This window comes from Cydia amplana, chromosome 2 (genome assembly GCF_948474715.1).
Source record: "Cydia amplana chromosome 2, ilCydAmpl1.1, whole genome shotgun sequence".
Taxonomy (NCBI): Eukaryota; Metazoa; Arthropoda; class Insecta; order Lepidoptera; family Tortricidae; genus Cydia; species Cydia amplana.
Window position 1 is genome coordinate 10164991 of NC_086070.1, and position 23282 is coordinate 10188272.

The window sequence follows — 23282 nt, forward strand, 5'->3', positions numbered from 1 at the left end:
GATGAAATTGGCGAGGAGCCAGTTGACCGAACGAGATGCACTTATAGAACTTTTAGTATGGAGTAGCAGAGAAAGCGCTTTTGAAATAACCCGACCAAATTACGTAGGTTATGTTTGGTAGGTTGTCAGGAACGTCAAAAAGTGTTTTTAATTTGGTCGCATCACGTATGTTCTGTCCCTCACGGGCGCACGCGTATAGCTCATCTAAGTATATAATACTAGGTATATGGCCAAGACATGCAATTTTTTAGCTGTCACTGGAAGAGCGTAAATTAAAAATATTTTAGTGATGGTTGAGCCATTTTCTTCGTTATGGTTTGGTTATGGTGCTGGAGGAAATTAGATTATAGCCCGAATGAAAACACATGCCTGCCCTGCCCTGCCATGCCCTGTTGTGAAAACCTCCAGAAAGTGCGTTGAGTTCTGTGTTATTTTGTGCAATATGGACGCTATTTTAGAGTAAATTTATTTCGTGGTAGGTATCTAATAAGTACCTACTTTTGATAAGGCACGCCACTATCGATAAATCTGCTACAATGCCTAGACTATGTGCTTGTATTGTGCGTAGTAAATTAATCATATTTTCTTAATCATGTATTTTCTTGTGTGTGAATGCTTTTTCACCACACTCGCTTTCTTTTCTATTGTTTACCTAAAATTGTACTTTCCTAGCGATAATGTGATGTAAAACATGTATGCAATAAACATATTGAATTTAATATTCTGTTTTTTTCTTTATTCCATTATTGATAACATTAACCTTTTCCACATAATGTTAGGTCTACTTGGGCGGTTTACAAGTACATTTGTTGTTTGATTTCTTGTAAATAATTAAAGGTTTTTGTTACAAGAAACCAAACAAAAAATGGACTTGTAAACCGCCCGAGTATACCTAATATTATGTGGAACGAAAGTACACGTATGGATGCATATGTAGTTGTGCACGCACACAAACATACTTAGTATCGGCGGAGAATCAGAGATGGCTCTTTCAAATGAGTTTCCATAAAATGCTTCAAGAGGGCTCTCTTTACCTATATACTTACTTTACTCTTTGCATTTCAGTGTTAGTGTTAGTGTCAAATTGCCCGCCGAGTTAGATCTTTGAGTTAGATGCTAAATCAAAAACATATTTGTATTTCTTGCATTGAAGTACTGAGCATAACAAATTGGTAAAGATTAAATTTGCTTAATGTATTTATTGGTCCGGAAAATCTATAATTAATCCTAATAATCTTCGCATCATTTCTTTAGGAGTCCTGAAGTTCAGTATGGCCTACGGCAGGGTGCATAGGTTCTTACTAAGAACCATAGCCAGCCGAGGAGTGCTTACTTTTCATGAAACTCAGCAAGTAGTGAACAAATTTAATGGTATGTATCTTTCATAGCGTATCATATTCAATTTGAAAGTTACGACATGCGAGAATGCTGCTTAGCTTTACATTTGTAACCGAATAAAGCAGGCTACAGCTAGCCGCTCAGAGACCTATATATAGGAGAGGAGGTCAATTTTGTTATGTTATTCCTTTCAGACTAATCAAAATTGTCTTAGCAGCTTTTATTCGTCTTCTTAAAAACATGGAGTCTTTGGGCGAATAGAACTAAATTTACTTGTGACGGATTAAAACAAATAATTTAGCTTTTGGCACTATAACCGGTTAGAACAAACTTTTGATGTGACGAGTTGATGCCTGTATGGTCAATGACATAACTTGTTCAACATTTTTTATTACAGAAAATAATGAAGCAACAATAGAAGACCTGGTAAAAGACATAAATGATGAGATAAGAGCACTACAACAGCAAATTAAAATAGCTGACGATGAACTTACAAACGAGCGAGTAGTCATATTCATGTCACTTGGTCATGATTCAGCATCCAAAGCGCAGAATATTTTTTCTGCAACAGAACTAGAGTACTACAGGCTTTTGATTGAGGAGATAATGAGCACAGAAACAAGACAGATCACTGGGATTCATGCCATGAATTTGGTGAATAGATTAAAATCTTCCTTTACTAAAACAGATGGACAGGTGTGTACATTTATTATTCTTCTTCCTTGTATTTCAAAACTTGATTAAGGTCAATGTGGCTAATTCTGTTATTGGGCCTGTCCATAGCATTTTTCTCAAACAAAAAACTGAAAAATTTATAAATTCATCGACAAAGCAGCGATTGCTTTTAATTACAACAATCAAAAGCAAATGGTTTTTTTTCCTACAATTGAAAATCAAAGAAATATATGCTCGTGGACGAAATAGCCTCTGACGGAATTAGACACATTGACCTAATTTATAGTATTGTATTAATGTAGCAATATTGAATCATCATCGTCCTTGCATCATCTTGGCTTTTTGCCATCGCTCGTGGGAGCAAGTTGACCTTGCAACCTTCCAACCCAGAGGGGAAACTAGACCTTATTGGAATGTTACAATATTAAATAATATACAATTTTAGGATAGCCTAACAGACAGATAACCTACACCTAGTTCAGTAAGGCTGGTGGTCATACCGAAAATAAGTACAGTGTAAACTTCTTATAACGTCACTCAATATAACGTTTCACTCTCCATAACGTCAAAAAGTGTCTGGTCCCTTGAGTGTCGCTATATAGAGTTTACACTGTATCTGTAACTTGGTATGCTTATCATACAAATAAATGATTATGAGGATTCAAACCCAAGTCCAACGGTTTTGTAGGCAATGATTAGGTACCAACTAGGCTGAACTAGGTGATAAAAAGTGGTTTTAACACTAATGTTGATTGTATATTATTAACCAACTACCAAAAAAAGAATAGGCTCCTAAATCTGACTCTGTGTTTACTTTTTAAAAGTTGTATCACAGATTATTTAATAGTTCTTTTGTATCGCAGTTGAACTTCACATTGTTTGGTTACCAAAGAGAATTGATTGTAATAGAGGTAAAGTCTAAGAAAAAAACGTGGCGCTTAGTTTGATGCTGTACTGCGCCATGTGTTTTGCGGTCACTGAATTGTCAAACGTCAACTATTGACAATCACAAGTTACCGCAACCGTTACAGCGCCATCTCGTTTACCTGTCACATTCGAAGCACGGAATTTATTTATTTATTTATGCCCCATAATATTTAATTTGGCATTTTTGTCAACAACATGAAGTAAAACATGAACTAATTGATTATTTAACTATGTTCCAGAAACTACTCGATACTTGGTGCCGCATGCGCTATTTGGACAAAGATCAGAATAATAACAATTATGTTCTGGGAGTTAGGGCTATCCACGAGTTTGAGAGCTATCTTCGGGAAAATATGTCAGATGCCATTGAAGAATGCTTTCTGTGCAAGAAAATTGTCTTCAGGGTAGGTACATATTTGGGCATGGTATACCTAAGAATTTTGATAAGTAGCTATGTTACTTTTTCTACTCCCGTACCTTTATTTGTCATTTAAAAGGTCGTACACACACCTTTAAACCCCTATGTTATAGTTGTCAAGACAAGTCTTTAGTCTATTCCCCAAAAAAGTATTTGTGCATACACGCAGTATCTTTTTGGTACTTTTACGATACTTCGTGTAATCACCACTTAAAAAAATATTGTATGAAATACATTGTTGCCAACCTAATTTTAATTGTCATCTCTGACAGATGAGTACTAAGTGCATTGCTGCCAATTTACAAAATATTCATTAGGTTCTATAGTAGAAACAATAAAATTGCTTCAGAAGTCAGAAACGTGCATGTGACACCCGTAATATAGCAAGATCCATAGACTACGTACACCACTTAGCGTTGCTTGTTAGTCTCCATAGGCTACTGTGGCCAAAATCGAGAAAAAACACTATCCAAAATTGTAATTTAACTAAGAGCAAGTACCAGGGCCTCATGAGTTACAAGAAGGTGTCGCTGACCAACCGGCCGGATTCCACTTGTTTAAAGAATGAAGAATGAGAGAAGAAGAAAGAATGAATGAAAAATATTTGTTAAATTTAAAAAATTTTTTTCGAAGTAAGTGCTTGGTCGTAGAAAAAGTATTGTATGCAACGTTGTTTAACTGAGTCAAAAAATACTCGTGGCGTCTTTATTAACAATTTTCGGCTTCGCCTCAAATTGTTACTCACGCCACTCGCCTTTTTTGACCCCTCTTAAACAACGGTTGCATAAAATACTATTATTTATCAAAGCATTTATTTTTGATATGTTGACTGGTAATACTTAATACCATAATCTCAGAAAAAATACCCATTTACAGCAGTCACCAAAACTGAAACCTGTGTACCTACCATTGACATATATATATCTCAGGACTAGCCTTACGGGCAATAAGAATGGAGCATGAATGGGGCCAGTACAGCGGTGTGAAAACGCTGCAATGCGATTGGTGGATGAGTTCGCATCAAGTAGTTGCGTTAGACTACACAATTGGCTCGAATTCGTGAGTAACACCGCTGAACTAGTACCATTTTTAGTGCACGTAAGGCCAGTCCTGAGATATAAGTCAATGGTACCTACCCACACATTGTCCTTGATATGTAATCATACTTACCTACATCCTAAGTGAAATGCGCTAGCGCCCGGAATTTTATTTAAATTTGACCCAATTTATTATTTCAGGGTTATAATTGCCCAGTACCCGCATGTGGAAGAGCGGTGCACACGAAATGCCTTAATCGGTATTTACAGCAAGTGAACAAGTGGCCGTGCTGCAAAGCAGACTTCGATCAATCTCAGTTGGACAGGCTGAATGCAGATAGGTACGTTTTTAGGGTTCCGTAGCCAAATGGCAAAAAACGGAACCCTTATAGATTCGTCATGTCTGTCTGTCTGTCTGTCCGTCTGTCCGTCTGTCTGTCCGTCCGTATGTCACAGCCACTTTTCTCCGAAACTATAAGAACTATACTGTTGAAACTTGGTAAGTAGATGTATTCTGTGAACCGCATTAAGATTTTCACACAAAAATAGAAAACAAACAATACATTTTTGGGGTTCCCCATACTTCGAACTGAAAATCAAAAATTTTTTTTTCATCAAACCCATACGTGTGGGGTATCTATGGATAGGTCTTCAAAAATGATATTGAGGTTTCTAATATCATTTTTTTCTAAACTGGATAGTTTGCGCGAGAGACACTTCCAAAGTGGTAAAATGTGTGTCCCCCCCCCTGTAACTTCTAAAATAAGAGAATGATAAAACTAAAAAAAATATATGATGTACATTACCATGTAAACTTCCACCGAAAATTGGTTTGAACGAGATCTAGTAAGTAGTTTTTTTTTATACGTCATAAATCGCCTAAATACGGAACCCTTCATGGGCGAGTCCGACTCGCACTTGGCCGCTTTTTTTCGTATGTCCTTCTTACTCGTACTTTGTTTCGTACGGATCCGGGGCACTGGGTTAAACTAGCCACTGGCTGGATCCCTCAGGATGATGCTAACTGTACTTACTTACACTTTATCAGGCGTGTCTCACTCCGCGATTTCGTCGCCTTGCTACAGGTAGCTAAAAGTACATCCGTTCGGCCCCAATTTTGGGGAAAGCCATAAGCCGCGCGTGGCGCTGTCGCCACCTAGCGGCCATATCTCTATTGATCGTAACAGACGCGTTTTGTTAAAGAGTGAGTCTTCTGTACTTAGTACTATTATTTATTCTGTGACTTTATCCAAATATTGGCTCATTGATATTTGCTACAAAGCATAAAGTACACAGACAAATCAGCATATGCTTCCATTCGTCTATTTTAAGAAAGTGAAGTATGTATAGTACAGTTAAGTGTAAAAATATGGGTGCACTAATCATACTCAAAAATATATCCCATTATGTACATACCTAGCTCTTGTTACCTGTACAGAACTGTTAAGAATTATGGGACATATTTTTGAGTAAGTTATATGGACCCATATTTTACTCTTGACTGTACCTAAAAACTAGTCTTAATCATTGCAAGTTTAATACAGCGCTCACTATCGGGTGCACTGAGAACTTAAACTATCTAATTGATCGCATATCTCAACACCTATGGACTACATTTTTCTACACCGCGCAAGTCATCCAGGTTTTAGATTAATGAATATAGATGGCGTTGTTAGTAGATCACATATTACCAATAAAATCTATTTTACAGTACATATGGTGCTACTTTCCCGCACTAGTGCGTAAATAAGCACTTTTCGTTGCTATGTCAAATATTTAAAGGGGCATATGTACTGTAAAACGTTGTTCGATACACGTGCGAATAGGTAATTCGCAACTCGTGTCGATTTAAAACACTCCCTTCGGTCGTGTTTTAATTTATCGCCACTCGTTTCGAATTTCCTCTTTTTCGCACTTGTATCGAAAATAACTATTACAATACATATGATGCTACTTTCCCGAACTAGTGCGGAAATGAGCACTTTCCGTGCGTATGTCTAAAGTTTAAAGGGCCATATGTACTGTGAAACGTACGATATATATACACGTGCGAATAGGTAATTCGCAACTCGTGACGATTTAAAACACTCACTTCGGTCGTGTTTTTTATTTTATCGCCACTCGTTTCGAATTTCCTCTTTTCCGCACTTGTATCGTAAATAACTATTACAGTACATATGGGGCTACTTTTCCGCACTAGTGCGTAAAATAGCACTTTTCGTGCGTATGTTGAAACTTTAAAGTGCTATATGTACTGTAAAACGTTGTTCGATACACGTGCGAATAGGTAATTCGCAACTCGTGTCGATTTAAAACACTCCCTTCGGTCGTGTTTTAATTTATCGCCACTCGTTTCGAATTTCCTCTTTTTCGCACTTGTATCGAAAATAACTATTTCTTAATTACCAGATTGCACAAGTTAATCAACAACAGGTAATCGACGCACCCTAGGGTCGGTTGCACCACGCTAAATTTTATTGTACGGAAACTCTGTTGAGTGATGTTGATCAGTCGGCCAAGTGTGGTTGATGCAACTGGCCCTTATTCTGTTACCCTTATCCCTTTAAATTTTATAGACGCCACGCACCACCCCGCCCCTAACCTTAATTGAATTACCTCACCCCGCGGCGTCAAATTGACAGCAGATAGACCGAATTTCAGTTCGATGACGGAACGTTCAAAATGCTGGTGTATCGTGTCATGTACAGGTGCTTGTCAATTCCAGTAATAACAACTTTTGTACCACGTTGCCATGTTACGCCAAAATATTTTCCTGTACTAGGGAACTTACACTTTAATGAGTGTACAGTCATGTCATGACACTGAAATGATTTTTTACGTGTTTCCGCCCCGTCAAGTCCTGTGGTGAAGGTGTCGAATGATGTCTGATACTTAAATTATTATTTCCTTTATTTATTTTTCTTCTGTTAGGATTTTTACAATATGCATATCATCATCTTCCTCGCGTTGTCCCGGCCATTTTGCCACGGCTCATGGGAGCCTGGGGTCCGCTTGGCAACTAATCCCAGTAATTGGCGTGGGCACTAGTTTTAGTTTTTACGAAAGCGACTGCCATCTGACCTTCCAACCCAGAGGGTAAACTAGGCCCGTATTGGGATTAGTCCGGTTTCCGGTTCCCGACTGGTAAATATCAAATGATATTTCGTACATAAGTTCCGAAAAACTCATTGGTGCGAGCCGGGGTTCGAACCCGCGACCTCCGGATTGAAAGACGCACGCTCTTACCGCTAGGCCACCAGCGCTTTTTTTACAATATGCATATAAAATTAAAATATAAAATTTAGATTTAAGCTAGTTTTTAATTTCTTTTAGTAATACACTGTATATATCTTGTTTGTAAATAAATGATTATATACATTAAAATATAAAAACATTTAAATTATTTATTATTAGGTATAGGTACTTTTCTTTCTCGTATGTTTGAAGAAAAGCACTATAAATGCCTCTGCGGATGAAGCGAAGTTATCAGCCATGACTAGCCATTTCCCAGCCTGCCCAATGTACAATTTAATACGAAACATTACGAATTTACTTGCGCGAAGTGTGAAAAGTTTATTTAAACAGTTCCAGGCTTACCCAGACTCAAGTATTGGACCAATCCAGCCAGCAGTCCGCCGCTTACGACACCATCGCGGAACCCACGCATGACTTGACCCAAGAGCAGACACAAAGCTTGTTCCCTGAGCTTTCTCAAGGCTTGTTGCCTGAGATATCTCAAGATGTGCTGGATGAACTATCGCAAGAACCTATTTCTGAAGAACCACGAAGAGTCACGCGGAAGAGGAAGAGGAACTAAAGTCTGGTATATTTGCTTATTTCTTTCTAAATATTGGGAACTTCTCCTTTAAAATTATCGTTTAGAAGGGCTACTTATGTTGATTCGACATTTCAATTTGTTGTTTGTTACTCTGATTTGTTGTAAGTGTTATTATTGATGTTCGCTTGCAACATCTAAGGTTTACTTACTTAGGTATTTTGTGACATATTCAGAAATGTAAAGTACAAAAATACATTATGTTCCATTAATGATTTCATAATGATAAATAATAAAGAATTTAGCAATTTACGTATATCTATATTTCTAAATTACTAATAGAATAATTTCCTACATATTCTTAGCTCATATCGCTAAATATACATTTTGAACTTTCTTTTGAACCATTTTAGCAGATTTTGGATAGAAATCCAACAAATATTTCCATTGTTCTAACTTGAGGTATACAATATCGACAACGGTTCTTGCGCGGAATGAGAAGTGGTGTGACACGCCAACGAAAAGACCCTGATAAAGGAAAAAAAAAGATTAGGGTGTATTCAGAAAAATCCATTAATGGGGCTTCGCAGAAAAAATACTTACTTGGGCTAAACCAAAACAATCTTCAGGTCCTAAAATGTCATAAATAGACTCGGTCAAATTCGGATGCACAGTCAAAACCTCCACCTAAAATAAATATTTATAAATGAAATCTCAACTATGTAGGAATATTTAACATTACAATAGAATGCAATAACACAGGTTGGCCTTATTTCGTTGCAATATGGTTAAAAAATCATGAGGTAATTGTTTTGACGATGGTACTTAGTGCACAATAATAGTATGCTTAAATACAGGAAGAAATGCCCTTATATCTGATGGCGTTTTTCCCTACATCTCCATCATTTCATGTTAGTACATCATTTTGACATTTGGTTTTTTAGAAATAGACAAAATTTAACAGAAGTTTGCAAAATTTTATGAATAAGGGGGTAAAGTAACAGTTGACCTCTCCTCGATGTATGAAGTAAATGCATTGGTCGGAATCACCACACTGCACTATATAGTTTCCGGGGAAGAACACGCAGTGGTTTATCCACATAGCTAGCATCCTCCTAAAATCAGCATCGGTTCTACTAAATATAACCGATTCTCTGATGTGTGAGCCGTATACCGCTTGCATGACTTGGCAGCGAAGGCGAAAAGGCAGCTCGTAAACTAGTTCGGGCATCTGAAATAATAAAACCAACTGCATAACTCACACTTTAATCTTTTCCGTACTAACAATTGTTCGGTATCTCATTTCTATAAGGGTAACATTCCATTTCTGACCGCAGCTGCACTACTGGTACTGAACGCGTCGCAGTTACTGTCAATTTCCATAGTAAAATGAACAGTAGTGCAGCTGCGGTTGGATATGGACTGTCACCTTAAGACTCAACATACCTGCCTGCCCTGCTGCCTATTCCAAAGCTCTCTAACATAGTCCCACATCTTGTTCATCTGATGGTCACTCAGGTCCATGTCGCGCAAACCGTCTCGAAGTTCGTTTATGCCGTAATCGTAGTCGATTCGAGATGACGAATGAGCTGATATCATAGCTGACATTTCTGATATTAGAAGGCCTGCAATTTTAAATAAAACACCTACAATGTTTGTTATCTGCATAGGTATTGCAAAATTTTGGAATAAACATGATTGTCATCATTTTGAGGGTCCCCTTTTCAAAACGAATCCGTTATAGTTTTGTCACGTCCGTCTGACCGTCAGTGCGACCGTCCGCGTGCTAGGAGATTTAAAGTATTAAAGAATTGGTGTTGAATGTTGCTGGATATGTAGTTACGTTTAAAAATAGCTATGAAGTTAATATGCAGATATTTCATAAAATTAAGTAAAACTTGACTTGACAATTATACAGGGAGTTCAATGCAAATAGAGTAAGTAGTGAGGGAAAATCTGAAAAATTATTTTGCTCATACCTGTACAGAACTTAATAATAACAATGATAACGATTGTTTCAACCATTTCAAACGCATTACGAGAAGACACGTCACCAGTTCCGGCGATAGTTAGTAAATTTATCATATACCATAGCGATGCTATGTATAACGAAAAATAGTCCTTCTGAAAATGTAGATAACATTGTATTTAGTACATTGTTTAAAAATTATATATCATATATCCATGAAACCAAACTTAAGGATGAACTCGCCTGGTAGTATTTAGGTCGTAAATTGAGTTCTGGCTTAGCCATCCAGTTAGACGATGTACATTGTAGAGGGGTCAGGCATGACAGCTTGAAGAACAAACATGCGTTTATATGCGACAAAATCGATGCCCAAGTACCAATCGCCCTGAGAAAGTAACATTTAATGAAGTTTTGACGTATGTACATATTTGTAAAAAGGAATAAAATATAAATACGTACGAATTGAGGCTTGTGAAGTTTTATGAAAAAGGGGGATAAGGTATGTATGTGGGTACGTTAAAGTCATGCGTTACATAGTAGCGACAAAACTCTTAGTCGATTTGGAAACTGATGAGTCAATCGGTTCGTTTTTAGGTACGACGTGAGTGACACACGTAGGCTATATTATTAATAGCTTTGAAAGTGAGAGTCAGAATGGCGGGTGTATGTAAATAAAATTAAACAAAAAGCATACCATATTTTAGTACCTAATTTGTACTATTTGGTACCTCATATAAAAAAATTAGTACCTCACGGTATTTAAAGTTATCAGCAAAAAACGTTACACCCGCCAACCTGACAGTCAGAATGGCGGGTGTATTTTATTATGCTATGATCCCGCGATTATTGATAAATTCTATAAAAGCCAAATTTTAGTACCTTTTTAGTACTTTCATATTCAATTATAAATTGAGCCATTTTATTTGTGGTTTCCGAGTTATACTCATTTTACACTTTGCATTGCTATTAAAAAAATTCAGGCGCTTTAATTTTTCACCGTATCGATATCGTTTTTAAGAAAAAACGCTACGCTACAACTATTTTTATTACGCCAGGATTTAGTACCTTTCATGATTAATCTGTTACCCTTTCACGGTTAATCTGTTAGGTTCAATTAACTATGAAAATTACGTCTTACAAATGGCCAGGCGCCATGTCAAAGGATTCTTCCTAAGAAATTCCGCTCTTCATTGTGGCCTCATCTGTAGTGCGAACGATTTTAGTTTAGCTGACCGATTTTAGTTAACTAAAATACTCGCCACTCGACTAATATAGTCCGAACTAGGCTATAGTGATTTTTTTTTTCAAAAAACTGTTTAAGGCATAGTATGTAGGTACATGTACAGTAGGGTGGGTCGATTTTGTAAAAATAATATTTTTAATGCTGGGTACGTTTAAAAAGTTGCGTTTTGGTCTGTTTAGCATCAGAAAAATAATCAAAAAAAAAACCTATATAACTTTTAGCCCTCTACCATGGCTTCAATATTTCTAAATTATATATTTTTCGACGTTTTTATTTTTGTATCTAAAATGTGTCCGAAAGCTTTTTTATTTAATTTTATAGTTTATTCATTCATTGCGAGTATCGGAACGTACATTACAATGGTCTTTTTTTTAAATCATAGACAAAAGTAAGCTTTCTTGCGTCAAAACTGTCAACTCAATTTTCGCGTTACCCGCCAATTTGTTCATAAATTTGTCAAATAGTTGTTTTCATAACTCATTAATAGTTTTTAAGTAAAAATAAATAAAACCAAGTGAAAATCTTATTAAACATTTAGAAAACCCTATAATAATTCAACTTTATTCAAGTTTTGTTCATAAATATGAGTGCTAAGCAATCTACCGTCAAAACACGAAGTGAAGTTACTTGCCCTTTGTTTGGACCACCTTCAGATCTTAACGTGAAACTTTTACCGACGATATCAGACACTATTAAGTATATACTTATCGTAAGACACCGTATGCAAGATCTTAATTCCGGAAAACAACCGTCAATAACCCATGTTTTTGCTTGTGTGAGCTGCGACATCGAGAAGATCTGGGCTTCCGCTTCTATTCCTACTGTAAGTCCCAAGAGAATAAAGGAGTTGTTAAAAAAGTATTACGACGAATACTTAAAGGTAATACGGTACCCTAAAAGTAAAATAAACGACAACTATAGGGATAAGTTGACGAGCTTTAAAAACGGCTGTTTAACGCAACTTTTCGACATTGCAGCTTGCAAGTGCACGATTGTACTGAGGACCGATTATTGTTCCTGTGCTAAACAAAATAAAGTACCAGTCATCGAACAAAAATTTCTACTAGATCAACGATCTCACAGACAAATGATTATAGCTGGTGTAGACAAAATTCAGACTCAAAAAAATTGCTCAAAAATTGAAAGACAGCAAAAGTTGCAGAACCGTATGATGGATTTTTATAACTCTCAACCAGGTCTAAGCTCCAACCGAAAAATAGCACGTACTTCGCTTGCTTCACATACTGATTCGAATGCCATCATAGATACTCCATCTGTAATATCACTGCCGAAGACTGATACACCTTATAACACCCTAAGATTGCCAGAACTGGCGAAGACGTGTGATCGGTACGGAATTTCAAATCGATCCGGAGCTGCAATCGCAACTGCTGTGCTGCAAGACGTAGGACTTATATCTCACGACGACAAAAACTTAGTAGTGGATAAAAACAAACTATGGCGGGCTCGAAATAACGAAAGATGTAACTTGCAGGAGAATATGAGTCATGATCAATTGGAAGCGATTTATTTTGACGGCAGGAAGGACAAAACCTTGCTTATCGAAAATTCGAATGGTCGCTCCTATCGTAGACTTACTGTGGAAGAACATATATCGCTTATAAGTGAACCAGGCTCTTTATACTTAGGACACACGACACCACGAACAGGAACTGGCAAAGAAATTTGCAATTCAATCGTTGAATACTGTCAAAGCCACGAAATCGACTTAAATGAATTAAAATGTATAGGTTGTGATGGGACTGCCACGAATACTGGGTGGAAAGCAGGAGTTATTAGATTAACTGAGTTGAAGTTGCAAAAACCATTACAGTGGCTTGTATGCCAACTCCATGCCAATGAGTTGCCTTTACGACACTTATTTTGTCAGCTGGATGGAGGCACAAGTGGACCTAGAGAGTACTCGGGGCCCATAGGAAAAGCTCTAGAAACCTGTGATAAACTGCGTGTAAAAAAGTACGCAGCTATTACTAGTGGTATTACTGATATAGACCAAAATGTCCTAAAATCTTTAAGTACGGACCAAAAGTATTTGTACGAAATGTGTTGTGCTGTGTCGACGGGAACTTGTAGTGCAGAACTCGCAAATAGACAACCTGGAAAGATGGCTCATTCTCGTTGGCTTACCACAGCAAATCGTATATTACGATATTATATTGGATGTGAGAAACCGTCGAATAAATTGAAAATTCTAACAGAATACATTGTCAAAGTGTACGCACCGGTCTGGTTTGAAATAAAGAAAAAATCGTCGTGTATTTATGGAGCCCACCACGTATTTAATTTAATACGTTTAACTAGATCATTCGGTGACGATGTGAGGTCTATTATTGATCCAGTAATCCAGAGGAATGCTTTTTTTGCTCACCCTGAAAACATACTGGTGGCTATGATATCGGATGAGAGAAAATCTGTGAGAGAACTTGCTCTAAGAAAAATTTTACAAGCAAGACGACAGCCAATCACTGGTTCTGTCAGAGTGTTTAAATTGCCTCAGCTCAATTTTAATGCAACTGATTATATAGACATGATAATCTGGGCTGAGTGTCAAGTTACACCTCCGCCGATTATGAGCCATGTGTCTGAGGAGGATTTGCAGAAGATGATAGATGACGTCTCGCTAGCTCGAGATGTCGTTTTCTCTAAGTTTCCCTGTCACACGCAAGCAGTAGAACGGTGCATACAACTTGTAACGGAAGCATCGATTACGGTGGCTTCAAAAAATGCACGGGATGGACTTATTCGGACCAAACTGAAATCCAGATCTGTAATGCCATCTTTTGACAATAAGGCACAATACAACTGCTAATTTAGTTAAAATTCAAGTTTTTCAACACTAAAACTTTCGACATTATGCATTTATTTTGTAACAAAAATGGCTTATTTATAAATAATTAGACTATGTTTTATACAATACATGTGGTTTTTATTATTTAGTACTACAAAAAAATATAAATAATCATACACGAAACTGACGTCGAATATTTCAATAATTTTAAACTTTGAGCAGCTGTAGAGGGCTAAATCATATAACGAATCAACATTTTTTTAACTGAATATAAGAGCTTAAACAAAATAGCAACTTTTTAGACCCCCCCAGGTACGATTTACGCAAAAAAATATCTTTTCATACAATATCGGCCCACCCTAATGTACAGGCATAGGCTATCAGACTTTGGAACGTTCTCCCACTCTCTATCAGGTAAGCGCAGACCAAATTCACATTCAAGCGTACCTATGCTACGCAAGCATTTCCTTGACAAACTTTCTTCTTCGTCAACTTAATGATTCACACTAGCTAGGTATACAGGTTGGCCAAAAAATAAGTGCATTTCCGTTGCCAGGGAGGTATATTAAGTATAGATATTAGATTAATAACCTATCGGTGATTGACTGTTTTATATCGACTACTTTTTCAAATGTCGTTATTTTATCTAAATAAAAACGTGCAAGCCGTGTTTGTGCAAGATTTTCGTAATGTACCATTATAAATTTCATTACTGAACCCTATTAGCGCCTTTTGTGTCTTTAATTTTCCTTTAGAGCGGATGGAAATAAGTAAATCTAAATAACGAAACTTAAAACCGAAATCAGGATCAAAATGGATGGAAATATATTTCTTATGCTCTGATAGAATGTTGTTCTAAAAGGTGTTGATGATACGTTTCTGCACTACGTACTACGTAGAGCATGTTACGTTAAGTTGCAAATAAGACTATGTTAAAATTTTAACGATAAGCAATTGAAATTTGAGTTTAAATGGATTTGTTATACAATTTTCATTCTGATATTTAACTCCCCATTCCATAAATAACGATACTTTTGCCTAAATTGTGAGGTAATTGTAATAAGTACCCTCAAGATTTAATATATAATTTTATACTTAGTCATGTTTTAATAAAACACGTATTTTACTTTCCTCGTATTCGAAATGAAAAGTAGAGTGTTTAACTCGAGTGAAAGGCATCATATCAGCACTCACTGCGTTCGAGCACCAAACTACCTCGGCAGAAATGAGTGCCTTTCATCCCTTGGTTAACAATCTACTAGTAACACACCTTTGTTTTTATCATGAAATGGTGTTAAAAAAATACCGCTAAACATGTGCATCCTTAAAAAAGTTCAACAATAATTATTATTTTAAGTCGAGTGTGAAAATTATAATTTCTTGTAAAGATTAATAGAGTCTGTGCGGAAAGAGAAGAGTCGTGAAATGTATGGGCTGCCTTGAAAATAAAAATGAAAAAAATATTTATACTCGTATAAATATGCCTTACATTCCACGACTCTTCTGCACACACTCTATCGACTGGTCATATGATCAATATGATTATCATAATCCTGACTTACCATAATCATAATTGCATATAAAAGTGCCAAAACGCCGAGCATGACGTGCATGCCTATTTCTGTAAATTTAATTAATGTATAATACTTAGTGAACAAAAGCCACTAATAATTACAGCATTCGTTTATTTAATTTGATTTCAAATTGTTTAAGTATTTTCCTCGCGTTGGTGTGGAAAGAAATTGTGTTTCATTTGGTAGCAAAGTTTTTTTAAGCCTCATGCGTTGTAGTTGAAACCCTCGCTACTTTCAAGATTCCTGTACTTTAGAACCACGCGCTACGCTCATGGTTCTATTTTTGAAACTTTCACTTACTCGTGTATCAATATTAGCACGAGGATATTAAACAACAACTTTGCCCCTTGTAAAACAATTGCACATTAATGTGCCCAATAATAGGGCAGACATTAACGAAATAGAAATTGCTCAGGACGGATAGTTAGTGTATTATTATAAATATTATTATTTTTGTATCTCCTTGGATATCACGGGCCTATAATCCCGGTTTATTGATAGGCTTGCGTGGGGACGCAGATCCAACACGTAGAGGCCCCTTGGAGAGCTTTTATGTCATGTAGAACGCCTGCTGGAACCCGTTCACAGGTGCAACAATAGACAGAGGCATTGGGACTATTGTAGAAAAAGAGAACAGTATACCGATCTATGGATTGAAGTTTGGGTGGACTATGAGACTGGGTTATTACAAAGACGTACGGACACCTGCCATAACAATGTGTTCACAAGTTATCGAGGCAGGTGGGGACTTGCCGCGCACTAGATGGGCCTATTATTTTTATTATTATAAGCCTATACAATTACAGTGTCCCACTGCTGGGCAAAGGCCTCCCCCCCTCGATCTCCACTCTTCTTATTTGATTAATCACCATGTACCTACTTAAGAGTAGGTATTATGTACACAATTACATGCACAACGAAGAGCGGAATTTCTTCTTAGGAAGAATCCTTTGACATGGCGCCTGGCCATTTGTAAGACGTAATTTTCATAGTTAATTGAACCTAACAGATTACCCGTGAAAGGGTAACAGATTAATCATGAAAGGTACTAAATCCTGGCGTAATAAAAATAGTTGTAGCGTAGCGTTTTTTCTTAAAAACGATATCAATACGGTGAAAAATTAAAGCGCCTGAATTTTTTTAATAGCAATGCAAAATGTAAAATGAGTATAACTCGGAAACCACAAATAAAATGGCTCAATTTATAATTGAATATGAAAGTACTAAAAAGGTACTAAAATTTGGCTTTTATAGAATTTATCAATAATCGCGGGATCATAGCGTAATAAAATACACCCGCCATTCTGACTGTCAGGTTGGCGGGTGTAACGTTTTTTGCTGATAACTTTAAATACCGTGAGGTACTAATTTTTGTATATGAGGTACCAAATAGTACAAATTAGGTACTAAAATATGGTATGCTTTTTGTTTATTTTTGTTTACATACACCCGCCATCCTGACTCTCACCTTTGAAAGAGATTTTTTTTATCGTTTTGGGTGTTGGGAACCCTGCTTAGGTATAATTAACTTGATGACTTGTAATGATATGAAAGACTCGGTTTCGAAGTAATAAAGTACTTACGCTAGCTTAATAAAGAGATTTGCCGAGCCTATGTTTACTTTCCTGTGGGTTCTGTTAGTAAATAAATATGATATCCTCGAGAGTTGAGGCGTTCGCAGATAGGAGAAGAAAATCATTTTTATTCCGCAATTCAAATAATTTATCGCAAAAACAACGTATGATATAGGCAAGTTAGCCAAAAAATCGCGTCTTCTTTGAAATCTTCTCGAGAAGAACCTGAAATAAACCGTAAAAATAAAAATAATATCTAGTCTACTTGGTTTTCTCTGCATAGTCCGCCTAAAGATACAAATAACTCCAAAGGATAGGGATATCAATACCAATCATACATTTTGAAATAAAGGAAATATGTACAGCGCAGCAGTCAGTGATTTTTCTATTAGTTTAGTTTAGAATATAGTTCAGCCTCGCAAAAAATAGCTAGCAAGTCTAAAAACCTTTTAATATACGCTGCGAGTTATTAATGAGAATCATGGTCAATCAAGAGCTGCTTGTTGTAGATAAAAAGGAACTTACAGTTGTCTTACTCTCTTTGGGTTTAATACATATTCTCCATACCGGTTCATGTAACCAGTGTGTATGTCCAAGAACAGTTTGTACAAAAAAATTACGTCTGTTATAATACAAATATGGTAAAAATATGGCACTGATTGGAATGCCAATTGATAAACTAGAGTCATGAAATCTATGTAAGACAAGAAACTGATGAAATACTCTGAAACCGTAAAGATACAGCATTAGAATAAAATTATAAGTACAGAACTTAGCTAGCATTCATAAGACATAGTTGTAAAATAAATAAAAACACGTATTTTTTTGATAACATTAAGTGTTAAGCCATTGGCGAAAATTACCCTGACAATTTATGTATACACAGGAAACTTGATACGACTTTTATAAGCTTATTACGAGTAAACGTACCTAAATAAATTTGCCGGACCGTTTACTTACGATGCCTATTGCCTACTGAGTAAATGAGTGAACATACCCATGAATTGTATCCATTTGCAGTCCGGTATGACGCTACTTCGAAACCATCTGTAAATAATACCCACCTATGTTACAATCAGGTAAATATGTCTATACTTTGTTACATTTAGGATTTGCCATACAAAGCTATTGCTTCATATGCTTATAGGTATTACCTGTGGGGTTTAAACAGTAAAAAGATAGCTGATACATATTCCACATTCCCCGCCGAAGTGATAGATCGTGATCCATGCGATTCGGCTATGCTTCTCTGCGGGCTCTAAAAAGCAAATATAACTATGAGTGTATTCTTCAGTTAAGTACCTACAACGTACCTACAGAATATGTGTAGTGAACAATCCTTTGCCGTCGTATTTTCTCGGAAATGTTCGTATTTGTCACCCTACTTCACTTATAATTTAACCTCAGTACTTTTTGTACTGAGACTGACTGAAATATAGTATAACACGTTTGTGCGTTTCCGTGAAAATATGATGGTAAAGGATTATTCACTACATCTGCAGGTAGGTATAGCTTAGGTAGTGAAGGCTAGAATTCGAGGAATAATCAAACTAATTGTGGGTTTTTTTTGTTTGCCAAAATAGATATCATTGAGCGTACCTACTTACACAATTGGCTATAGTTAGTTATTAGGGTATTGTTAATAGTTAATGTTAAAAAATTGCTAAGCAATCAATTTGATTAAGTACCTATAGCTCAATAAATAAAATCATGATAGACAACTCAAGCGGCTTTAGTCTACTCCAATAGGCCCTTAAAATAATGTAAACAAACCAAATCACTAGAATCCGAATGAAATGACTCGAAAACCGAAACGACAGCTTTAGAATACACTAGCTGTTGCCCGCGACTTCGTACGCGTGGATTTGTATATTGGTGGTTATATATTTCTACATTAGCTTAGAACATTGTGCAGCAAGTGATTGCGGTAGGACGGTTAATCATTTGTTAATTATTAATATTATACAACGCATGAGACTTTGTCTTTCACAACCTACGAAGTTTCAAGCCCCTAACTGAATAAAATTGTCCTCGATATAATCCCTCTAAACCCCCTTAGAAGATTTTCATGTCCTCTATTTAATAAAACCTACTACCTAACTACCTATTTACGAAGTTTGAAGTTCCTAGCTTTAAATAAAATTTGAACCCTATACAAACTTTCAACCCCTTTTTAATCATTTTAGGGGATGATTTTTTAAAAGCTGAAATTATTTTTCTTGTATTCTAATAATATGCCTTTATACAACGATTCAAGTCCCGCACTCAAAAAAATGTTTGGCCTCCAAACAAATTTTCAACCCCTTTTTCACCACCTCGGGGGATGAATTATCAAAATCTCTGAAATTAGTTTTCTTCTCTTTTGATAAAATACATTTTTACGAAGTTTCAAGTTTGTAGCTTTAAATAAAATTTGAACCCTATACAAACTTTCAACCCCCTGTTTTAACCCTGTTAGGGGATTAATTTTACAAAACGCTAAAATAACTTTTCCTGTCTTCTAATAATATCCCCAAATAGAAAGATTCAAGTCGAGCGTTCGAAAAAATGTTTTTATATCCATACAAACTTCCAACCCCTTTTTCACCACCTTAGGGGATGAATTTTCAAAAACGCTGAAATTAGTTTTCTTGTATCTTAATTTAATACCTTTTTGCAAAGTTTCAAGTTCCTAGCTTAAAATAAAATTTGCACCCTAAGACGAACTTTCATCCTCTTTTTATCCCCCTTAGGGGTTGAATTTCCAAAAAATAGCAATTACTTTCTTGTAATCGGCTATTATGCCTTTCTAAAAAGTTTCAAAGCATTTGTAATGGATTAAAACTTTCAACCCCTTTTTAATCCTGTTGGGGGATGAATTTTACAAAACGCTGAAATTATTTTTCCTGTATTTTAATAATATCCCGAAATACAAAGATTCAAGTCCCGCGTTCGAAAAAATGTTTGATATCCATACAAACTTTCAACCCCCTTTTTACCACCTTAGGGGATGATAATTCAAAAACGCTGAAATTAGTTTTCTTGTATTTTAATAACATATATTTTTACGAAGTTTCAAGTTCCTAACTTAAAATAAAATTTGAACTCCATACAAACTTTCATCCCCCTTTTAACCCTGTTAGGGGATGAATTTTACAAAACGCTGAAATAACTTTTCCTGTCTTCTAATAATATCCCCAAATACAAAGATTCAAGTCCCGTACTCTCAAAAATATTTGATCTCCGTACAAACTTTCAACCCCGTTTTTACCACCTCGGGGGAAGAAGTTTTAAAAACGCTGAAATTAGTTTTCTTGTTTTTAAATTAATTACCTTTTTACGAAGTTTTAAGGTCCTAGCTTAAAATAAAATTTGCACCCCAGGACAAAGTTTCATCTCCTTTTTTACCTCCTTAGGGGTTGAATTACCTAAAACGTCGCAATTCCTGTTTTTTGTCATCGGCTATTATGTCTTTCTAAGAAGTTTCAAAGCATTTTTAATGGATTCAAACTTTCAACCCCTTTTTAACCCTGTTAGGGGATGAATTTTCAAAAACGCTGAAATTACTTTTCCCATCTTATAATAATATCCCCATATACAAAGTTTCAAGTCCAACACTCACAAAAATATTTGATCTCCATACAAACTTTCATCCCCTTTTTCACCACCTTGGGGGATGAATTTTTAAAAACGCTGAAATTACTTTTCCCGTCTTATAATAATATCCCCATATACAAAGTTTCAAGTCCAACACTCACAAAAATATTTGATCTCCATACAAACTTTCAACCCCTTTTTCACCACCTTGGGGGATGAATTTTCGAAAACGCAGAAATAAGTTTTCTTGTTTTTTAATTTAATACCTTTTTACGAAGTTTCAAGGTCCTAGCTTAAAATAAAATTTGCACCCCAGGACAAAGTTTCATCCCCTTTTTTACCCCCTTAGGGGTTGAATTACCTAAAACGTCGCAATTCCTTTTTTTTTGTCATCGGCTATTATGTCTTTCTAAGAAGTTTCAAAGCATTTGTAATGGGTTCAAACTTTCAACCCCTTTTTAACCCTGTTAGGGGATGAATTTTCAAAAACGCTGAAATTACTTTTCCCGTCTTATAATAATATCCCCATATACAAAGTTTTAAGTCCAACACTCACAAAAATATTTGATCTCCATACAAACTTTCAACCCCTTTTTCACCACCTTGGGGGATGAATTTTCGAAAACGCAGAAATTAGTTTTCTTGTTTTTTAATATAGTACATTTTTACAAAGTTTCAAATTCCTAGCTTAAAATAAAACTTGCACCCCATACAACCTTTCATCCCCTTTTTAACCCCCTTAGGGGTTGAATTTCTCAAAATCGCTTCTTAGCTCTTATACATTTTATAAATGCAACCTAGTGTCCAAATTTCAACTTTCTAGAGTTTGTAGTTTCGGCTCTGCGTTGATGAGTCAGTCAGTCAGTCAGTCAGTCAGTCAATCAGTCAGGACACGTGCATTTATATATATAGATAGATAGATAATGGCCGAATGAGCCATTCACTTGGTTATGTTATGTTTGGATATATTAAGGTTAATTTAAGGTCCTTAAGAAACACTACAGGTGAAACGTTAGATTCTACAGATGGTTCAAATCATGACTGGTTCTATCTTACTTCCATAAACACGTCGAGATCGTCATGGTCCTCTTCGTCAGAACTATCTGGCATTGTACTCGGCCTGTGAACCTGGTTTAAAACCACAATTAAAAAAAAAACATTTAAAAGGTGGAGCAACATTTATGTGCGTTGCCTAGTAAGAATAGGTATGCATCGCGGTCCGTTTCTCCTAGAGTTTATTAAATAAGCAAAAAAAAAATAGGTCCGCCATTTGGTGACCCCTGGTCTATGTTCTAATTATGACATGACAGATGCGTGTTAAGTATATATAGCTGGTCAACCAAATCTTGTCAGTAAAGAAAGGCGCGAAATTCAAATTGTCTATGGTACGATATCCCTTCGCGCCTACATTTTTCCAATTTGCCGCTTTTTTCTACTGTCAAGATCTGGTTGACCAAGTATACATCATTTTTTTTAACTATTTGTGGTATCGTTATCCCCTGAGTCCCTGACTCACAGGACAGTAGGTACAATAGCAAAAACCTGTAAATTGGTCCATTTGCACCCTTTCACCGTGAAATCAGCAAACTATAACAATCTCTTATGTATTCTATTCTTGTCTTTTTTACTAAATTGGAATATTCGCATTTTTCACCATTTCCCACTTTGTTACCATCTTGCACTGCACCCAAGTTTTTCATAAGTGTAATTACATATTTTTTATATATAAGCATGTAAGGTAGTTTAAAAGCTCACATGTAAGCTGGATTTTACTGTCACCATTGAAGGCAAAACGTAATCTTTCGGCGCGTTGTCAACTGAATTCTTTACTTTTTGCAACACTGATGGATAACTCTGGAACAAATTTTGTTAAACAAGTACGTAATAAGGGTTATTAAAATTCAAAACTGTGAAGCCTAAGTGACAAAACTGTGAAGTTTCAGCTCAATCGAATAATGAATGGGAAGTGGGTCTAGTTTAGCTTGCTAGATTTGATCCGAACAAACATTGCAAGTTAAATAAAAGCTTTTAAAAAGAGCGCCTCTGATTAATATTACTTATGAGATACAGTGTGACATCTGTGTAATTTAATTGAAAACTCACCTTTAAAAGGGCATAGAACTCTACGCCATCAATGCGTAGCAAATCAATATTTCTTGAGGCGACAACATTGGACATAGTTAGATACATAGAGGCCCCTCGTATATTGCCGAAGATCCCACCAGGTCCCATACAGGCCTCCACTTCATTATGTTCTGATATAATGTCCACCTAAATCAACGTAATAAAAAATGATGCTGCGTATAAATCAAATAGTGATCCTATTTGGTCAAAACATATAGCATTTAAATAAATTATACGTTAATT

The 23282-nt window shown here is 36.1% G+C and overlaps 2 protein-coding genes across 3 annotated transcripts in view; one reads left to right on the forward strand and one right to left on the reverse strand.

Annotated features, from left to right (window-relative positions):
* The first annotated feature begins 1229 nt into the window (after positions 1–1229).
* LOC134657444 (uncharacterized) lies at positions 1230–8332 on the forward strand. 2 transcript variants are annotated; one of them, XM_063513012.1, is made up of 5 exons: positions 1230–1371; positions 1736–2034; positions 3180–3344; positions 4597–4736; positions 7987–8332. In XM_063513012.1, exons 1-5 carry the CDS (start codon positions 1272–1274, stop codon positions 8210–8212), a joined length of 930 nt encoding a protein of 309 aa, XP_063369082.1. In that variant the 5' UTR covers positions 1230–1271; the 3' UTR covers positions 8213–8332. The 2 variants fall into 2 exon arrangements, with proteins under 2 accessions (XP_063369082.1, XP_063369074.1); XM_063513004.1 differs by having other exon boundaries at positions 7981–8325.
* Positions 8333–8470: 138 nt separating this feature from the next.
* The window catches only part of LOC134657460 (uncharacterized), a 29897-nt gene continuing 15085 nt past the window's right edge, over positions 8471–23282 (reverse strand). The window contains exons 20-32 of the mRNA XM_063513025.1: positions 23019–23186; positions 22671–22769; positions 21972–22043; positions 18494–18597; positions 18337–18386; positions 17865–18063; positions 17349–17564; positions 10383–10524; positions 10150–10294; positions 9617–9795; positions 9180–9401; positions 8774–8857; positions 8471–8698 (exon numbers count right to left, since the gene is read on the reverse strand). Coding sequence (XP_063369095.1) covers positions 8537–8698; positions 8774–8857; positions 9180–9401; positions 9617–9795; positions 10150–10294; positions 10383–10524; positions 17349–17564; positions 17865–18063; positions 18337–18386; positions 18494–18597; positions 21972–22043; positions 22671–22769; positions 23019–23186 — 1842 coding nt within the window. The 3' untranslated portion in view covers positions 8471–8536. The remainder of the gene's footprint in view (positions 8699–8773; positions 8858–9179; positions 9402–9616; positions 9796–10149; positions 10295–10382; positions 10525–17348; positions 17565–17864; positions 18064–18336; positions 18387–18493; positions 18598–21971; positions 22044–22670; positions 22770–23018; positions 23187–23282) is intronic.

What these genes read in the sequence shown, in the direction of transcription:
- LOC134657444 (XM_063513004.1), top strand. Translation starts at nt 1,272, where the DNA reads ATGGCCTACGGCAGGGTGCATAGGTTCTTACTAAGAACCATAGCCAGC. An exon ending in TTACTAAAACAGATGGACAG is followed by an intron (nt 2,035 to 3,179) that starts GTGTGTACATTT and finishes ACTATGTTCCAG; the next exon opens with AAACTACTCGATACTTGGTG. An exon ending in GACAGGCTGAATGCAGATAG is followed by an intron (nt 4,737 to 7,980) that starts GTACGTTTTTAG and finishes TTATTTAAACAG; the next exon opens with TTCCAGGCTTACCCAGACTC.